The following is a 7,298-nucleotide window of genomic DNA, read 5'->3' on the forward strand; positions in this document are numbered from 1 at the left end:
GCACGCTGTCATTATGGCTGCCTGCAAAACCACATACTATACTATATGCCGATTAGCCATAACATTAAATCCATCTCATTGCCCATTTTATCAGCTCCACTTGCTATATAGGTGCACTGTGTAGTTCTACAATTACAGACTGTAGTCCATCTGTTTTCTGCATACTTTGTTAGCCCCCTTTAACGTTGTTCTTCGGTGGTCAGGACCACCCACAGGTCCACCACGTAGCAGGTGTTATTTGGGTGGTGGATCATTCTCAGCTCTGCAGTGACACTGAAGTGGTGGTAAGTGTGTTAGTATGTGTTGCACTGGTCAGAGTGGATCAGACACAGCAGTGCTGCTGGAGTTTTTAAACACCTCAGTGTCACAGCTGGACTGAGAAAAGTCCACTGACCAAAAATATCCAGCCAGCAGTGATGGAGGACTAGAAGATGACTAAGCAAATGTGCTGCAACAGATGAGCTATTGACTCTGAATTTACATTTACAAGGTGGAGCAACAAGGTTGGAGTGTCTAATAGAGTGGACAGTGAGTGGACACTGTTTAACAACTACAGCAGCACTACTGTGTCTGATCCATTTGTACCAGCGCAACACCCACTAACACGCCACCACCAAGTCAGCGTCAATGTAGTGTTAAGAATGACCCACCACCTAAATAATACCTGCTCTGTGGTGGTCCTGACCACTGAAGAACAGGGTAAATAGGGGCTAAAAAAGTATATGAAAAAAACAGAAGAACTACAATCTTTAATTGTAAAACTACAAAGTGTTCCTATATGGTAATTGGAGCTGATAAAATGGGAATGTATAAACAAAGAGGAGGTTAGGGCTAATCAATGTATGTGGTGCTATGCAAATGTAAACACTACTAACACTGGTATGTTATTTTTGACATATATATAAAAGTAGTATGTGTTTTTGGACAAAGCCTCTGAATAAAATGCAACAGTGATTCCCATTTTCACATGACTTACTGGACCTTAGGTTGAGTATCTCCCTTTACAAGAAGTGCCACCAGCGCACAAAGCAAGGTCCATAAAGACATGGATGAGCGAGCTTTGTGTGAAGAACTTGACTGGCCTGCACAGAATCCTGACCTCAACCTGATAGAACACTTTTGGGATGAATTAGAGCGGAGACTGCGAGTCAGGCCTTCTCGTCCAACTTCAGTGTCTGACCTCACAAACACGCTTCTGGAAGAATAGCAAAAAGTTCCCATAAACACACTCCTAAACATCATATTAATCCCTATGGATTAAGAATGGGATGTCACTCAAGTTCATATGTGTGTGAAGGCAGATGAGCAAATGTGTGTGTATATATATATATATATATATATATATATATATATATATGTATGCATACATACACATATATACATACATATGTATGTATGTATGTATGTATATATATATATATATATATATATATATATATATATATATATATATATGTATATATATATGTGTGTGTGTGTGTGACATCACAGAAACAATGAAACAGTTTTTGCAGCCTAGGTTCACTGTCGCAACAAAACCTTGTTTTTCCATGATAGGGGCCCTTTAAGAATGGTGCACTCCCGTGTGGCAGTTGTGAGGGAGTTAGTCATTGTGAAGTCCTTAGTCATTGTTCAAGCCACCACTGTCCTTTAGAAACACAACTGTACAGAAAATTATAATGAATATACTAATTCCACTATTTGCATAGTTTAAGGAACAGCTAGAACAATGTAATACTTCAGTTCTTTAGCATAAGTGTGTCATTTCACACATGGGCTACAAACAGGAATGTTTGAAGAAACATGAAAAGCTAATTCTCTGTGGATGTGGCCTACCTAGATACTCAGAAAGAAAAGGCAAGCTCTGGTTACCTTCACACAGTGTGAATCTTGTGGTAAATTGATCCAGCAGGTCACATGGGGGTTCTACTGAATAGGGCCCCATAGAGACGAAAGCACCACTTAAATCCCACATTACCTAATTCCAAGAGCAAACAAATGATGTAACAATGGGTTAACCATGGACATGTTTATTTCTATTTTACTTTGTGTGTGTATAATTTCTCTCTATTTGTATTTGAAATGGAAGAATATATATAATATGCACACATTGTTAACTGAACTGTTGAACTATACTCTTTATATACAGGAATTATGATGCAAAAAGAGCCTTACTTGAATGCACTGTTTTGTATTATCACAAAAACAGCACATTTACATAGGTGTATGCAATACTCCCAGTCAAATTACATTTTGTGTATTTTCTAAATGAAAATAAGTTCACATCTTCTCAACTGGGAAACAAATTTAAATATGGCGTTTTTTCCCTGCAAAATCTGCACAATTTCTTGTCATTTGTTGAGATTAACATGTTAGAGGCAGGCCATTTTTCTCTAATATGTTAAATTCAGCAATAAACTTATACAGTTCAAATTCCTGTATAGACTCCATTACTAGAAAACTAAACTATCTGGGATCTACATCTTGGTATCTTCATTTTGTGACGAATGTGAGACTGCAGATGGCACCTTGGCACATCAGTTTTGGTTCTGTCCAGTCTTACATGATTTTTGGTCCAATATATTTTTATTTCTTTCTAATACATTTGACATCAAAGTGTCTCCTGATCCTGTTGTTATGATTTGTGGCTATTCTGAGTTTGATAGTTGATTTTTCCCCAATTCAGCAGCAGGTTCTAATGACCAGTATGGTTGCTGCTAAAAAGGTCATTCTTCTTCATTCAAAATCATCCTCAGCCCCTTGTTTTAAAAGATGGCTGTCAGTGATGAGACACTGTCCAGATGGGGGGATTGAGATGTTGCTATAAAAAAGCTCCGTCATTTTCCTTTGATGATTTTTGCATACAACTACATATCTGCCTATTCAGCCTCTCATAGTTTAGCCCTGCCATTCACACTGAAGTTGTAAGGAGTGTTTCAGCCAGAACTGTTTTTAGAATGAAGCACAATGCAGGGTAGCCAATCAGAACAGAGCTCATTTACATAGTCTTAGAGTCACAGTAACAAACACTGTTTAAGATTCAGATGAGATAAAGAAAGACTGAAAAAAATGTTGATACATAAAATCAACAAATGTTGTGTTTTTCCTTATGGAGAAAAAAAGTACAAGAAAAATGCAGGCTATAGGCCCTTTAATGCAATATGGCTTCCTTAGACCTTTAAATCAAATGGAAAAATCCCTATAATTTCTTCTTAAAAGTTTATTCCTACACTTCATGTTTTACACACATATAAAACATATTTCTGCACAGGAGTGTACTTTTTAGAGGACTTAAAAGAAGCAAACCACTGAATCCATCACTGACTTTACAAAATCATTTCAGGAAACAATAATGAACCATAATTAAATGTTAATCAGACTGGATTGGTATAAGATCCTTGTGATAAGGGTAAACGCTACTGTCCACAAGTTAGTTACATATGTATCTTCATGAAGGGATAACAATGTCCTTGTAGACTACATTTAAAGCCACCTGAAAGTCATCAGACTTAACAAAAATGGATGGGTTTGCGTTTGCTGAGTCATGCCAATAAGCTGCGTATGTATTCTAATATTAGTGCTTATATGTTTTCTACATAGATTTGCAAGACGGCCCTAAAAGGCCCGAAATGCATACACTGAATTTGTGATTAATAACTCAGTCTCACATCACAAAACAGTTACTGCTAGTGTTTTACAAAGCAGCCATGTTAATAAAATATGACACATGTACATTTAACAAACAAAAATGATATATATAAAGCTCCAGAACACAAGCTGAAACAGAGATATGGAACAGAAATAAAGACAGAACTGTGACCCAAGGCAAGTACCTATTAAAAATTTAAGTGTGAAGTTAGGTGTTAGTCATTTTTCATAAGAGGCACTAGGAGGCCACTCTGCATTAAGAGGAGGATCAACTCCTATCAGCAACTTAGCCCATTTTACAATGTCATACTGAGAAATGACTCACTGTCATGTGTCTATAAACAGTTACCACCAAGTATGATAAGACAGTCAGTTACAACCTTTGTGTTTGATAATGCCATTTTTCACATTTTCAAACATCTCTTCAATTTCACCAGCAGATTTTCTAGAAACCTCTGAATCCAAGCTAATAGGCCATCTCTCAAAAACTTTGTGTTATTAAACATAAATGATCTTTATTAATAAACTTTTTTCCTAAGTGCAAAATCTGCATCTGATTTTATCGTGAGTTAGGAGTGATCTTCCACTCCAACATGCTGTATGAACATTGGCTCTGATGCAGGTGTGAAAGGTAGACCGTTGCCACAGTATCATTCCACTGGTTTCATTAACCCTGCCAGCCAGATCAGTGAACCATTTACACACTTAGAAGGGCTTTACTTACAAAATTTATGTAAATACACTTATCTATATATACAAGATTTGCATACAGCGGCTATCGTGAATTTCTCCTACTCGATAAAGCCAAACTAAATAATGGTTGTAAAGAGAAGAAGCATTCACTTTAGACCCCAAATAAGGCTTGAGAAACCACAGTAAATATAACAAAGATAGAAAGACAAAGACCAACACCAAGATGACTGCACTGTAAAACAGATCCTTGGTCATGTGGCACAGCTAGATTCAGCATGGTTTAAACTCCTATTACTATTTAAAGCAGAAATCGTTCACATTTGGATCAAATGCTTTTTGAAAATGAACAGATTGAAATGACCATGCACCCATAACCATACTGCTCTAGAATGCTTGAAATTGCTGTTAATTTGACCCCACAGTGAGACAAAGTTCTTCATTCCATAGCCAGATTAACATTTCTCCTAGTCTCGTTTTCTGTGTAAAATTATTACTTAGGCTGCTGAGAAAACGAGACAATCAGGGAGAACGCAATTCAATATAACTGAGATGAGGTCTATGCCTTTAGAGCTTTAGAGTAGACAGAGAGAGGAGAAGATGTTCTTTTAGCTCCTCAGTGCTGCTAGCCTTGACTGCATTTCTTCAATGTCTTCTTCTTCTTCTTCCTCTGAAGCTGCTGCAGCCCCACTGTCAGGCACTGGCTCAGGAAGAGCATCTGTGACTTTGCTGGGAGCTTTTCCAAGAGCGCCTATAATTAACAAAAAAACACTTGGCATTAAATGCTGATGACTGAGGTATCTATTTATATTAAATGCAGGCCTACATGCAAGTCCATAAACATCAGGAAAGTGAGAGTGAAAAGCATGTGGAGAAGAGTGAGTTTTTTTGCTACAAATCTCTGCCCCTGGTTTCTAGTTGCTTACCAGCTGTGATCTCGAAGAGGATCCTATCAATCTCAGCCTCTGCTGCTTCCTCCATTTCCTCCCCATCCTCCATGCTCTCAAACGTGTCCTCCAGCATTTCTTCTATGATACCAGCCTAATCAACACACACGGTTGATGTTAGACACGTTGACAACACAGGTTAGAGCAAGTAAATCATTAAATGTGCTGGACTCTGACTGTCCAGGACCAAATTTGGGATTTTCTAATTGTTTTGATCATCATCATTTCAAACCTTCATCATCTCCTTCGAGAGTTCCCTCATAGTAGCCTGGATCTCTGGGACTTTAACCAAGCTCTGCATGGCCTTCATGACTTCTGTGCTTTTCTGAAGCGCACCAGCCACTCTTAATACAGCTGTGAGGACACACGAACCCAAAACCAAATAGTCAGGTCACTGTAAGTGTTCAGCATGGTTCAAAATCTGCTAACCATATGTACTGCTGAAAATCAATCACATTTTAAAAGATATAAAATGATGCATTACACCAGTTGTGAAAACACTTGATCGGTTCATAATCATCAATTTTCAGTCTTAACAACTCACACAATGTGATTTCATACTCACACAACTGATTCTTCATACTGAGAAGCACAGAGTTCATTTGGGCTTTGGAGGCATAAAGTTTGTTAACAGCCTTCTTCGACTGAATCATCTCTTTGGCGAGAATGATGCACACGTCTTTTTGTCCCTTCTTAGCTGCATCTTTGATCGACCTCTTCACCTTCTCCTCCTCCCTCTGAATGTCTTCAAAATGATCAAAGAACGCATCAGGCACTTCAAGTCTGAGAACACATTCTGATTTCATTTAATGTTTCTGCTGAACATGAATCAGCACTGTCACTGAGCTCTAAAGTAGCATACCTACATTTTACTTAGATTAAGCAAATATCTAAAAGCACACCTCGGATTTGCCTGTCAATCACCCGCATTTCTTTCCGTATTTTCAGTGACCATTCGTTGATCTATGGAAAAAGAAAAAAATACAAAATACTTCATTTCTGACGCTTAGCATGACGGGGTGGATCAACAAAAGTCAACCTTTGAAATGACGGATACATTATTTTAATACACAGATTAGCTAAATAATTGAGTAATCATCACTAACCAAATTAAAATATTAAAATACCAAGTGAGTTTTCAATAGTAATGAAACACAACCCATTTCGAGCAAGTTAAGATGTGAAATTAGCTTTGATCGTAAATCACACTGAGTAACATAAGCTCACTCTCCACCTGTTAGAGGCGTTAGCCAGCTAACCAACTGGGACTAGCAATCCGTAAAACAACCACTTAGAAAGTTACGCTAATAATCATACGACCTTATATGTATGGCACATTTGGCGTAACGGTTGATAATGTTGTAACTTATAAAACAAACTAGTATTTTCGCCACGACATTAACTGAGGTTGCCTGGATACGTTAGCAAAGCTAACTAGCTAACTAGCCAGCTAACTGGCTAAGTAAGTTAACTAACACTCTTGCTATCATAACCCACCGTTTACAGATTTCTATAAACAGCGTTGCAGACCTGTTAGAAACTCTTCATTCACTCCTTACCAAGTCTTTGGGTGGTCTTTCGTTTGTTTTCCCGAAAAGTCCCATTCTGAAACACTCAGTCTGTTGAGCTGAACAGCGAAGGAAGCTACCAAAACAATACAGCTCCACTTCCCCATTCCAGACAGGCCACGCGAATCGCGTAATCATTTCCTTCGTCTTGTCCAAGTTTCAAAATAAAAGTTTATGTACGTATATGTGCGTGTAACCTGCTGACTGGGGTCCCTGAAGGCTAGGTTGAGAAGTGATGCCCAATCCTGTAGTACCACCGTTCTTTAACCCGTGTAATAATTTTATGATTTGTAACAATGTAACAGAGCAGGGAAACACTACATCCCTGTATAATATAACTATGAGAAGATAATTATTTTTAAATTAGGTTTATGATTATTACTATCAATTAATAAATTCACACTATTCATAAATATTGATTTGATAGAGTAGGCAACATCCTATG

At 37.8% G+C, this 7,298-nt stretch overlaps 1 protein-coding gene across 1 annotated transcript; it reads right to left on the bottom strand.

Annotated features, from left to right (window-relative positions):
• Window positions 1–3,134: 3,134 nt before the first annotated feature.
• Window positions 3,135–6,980, bottom strand: chmp3 (charged multivesicular body protein 3). Its single transcript, XM_017711790.2, has 6 exons — window positions 6,845–6,980; window positions 6,188–6,248; window positions 5,851–6,030; window positions 5,518–5,639; window positions 5,265–5,379; window positions 3,135–5,089 (listed from the first exon to the last, which is right to left on the bottom strand). Exons 1-6 carry the CDS (start codon window positions 6,887–6,889, stop codon window positions 4,947–4,949), a joined length of 666 nt encoding a protein of 221 aa, XP_017567279.1. The 5' UTR covers window positions 6,890–6,980; the 3' UTR covers window positions 3,135–4,946.
• Window positions 6,981–7,298: the final 318 nt, after the last annotated feature.

This window comes from Pygocentrus nattereri, chromosome 10 (assembly GCF_015220715.1).
Source record: "Pygocentrus nattereri isolate fPygNat1 chromosome 10, fPygNat1.pri, whole genome shotgun sequence".
In the NCBI taxonomy this organism is placed as follows: Eukaryota; Metazoa; Chordata; class Actinopteri; order Characiformes; family Serrasalmidae; genus Pygocentrus; species Pygocentrus nattereri.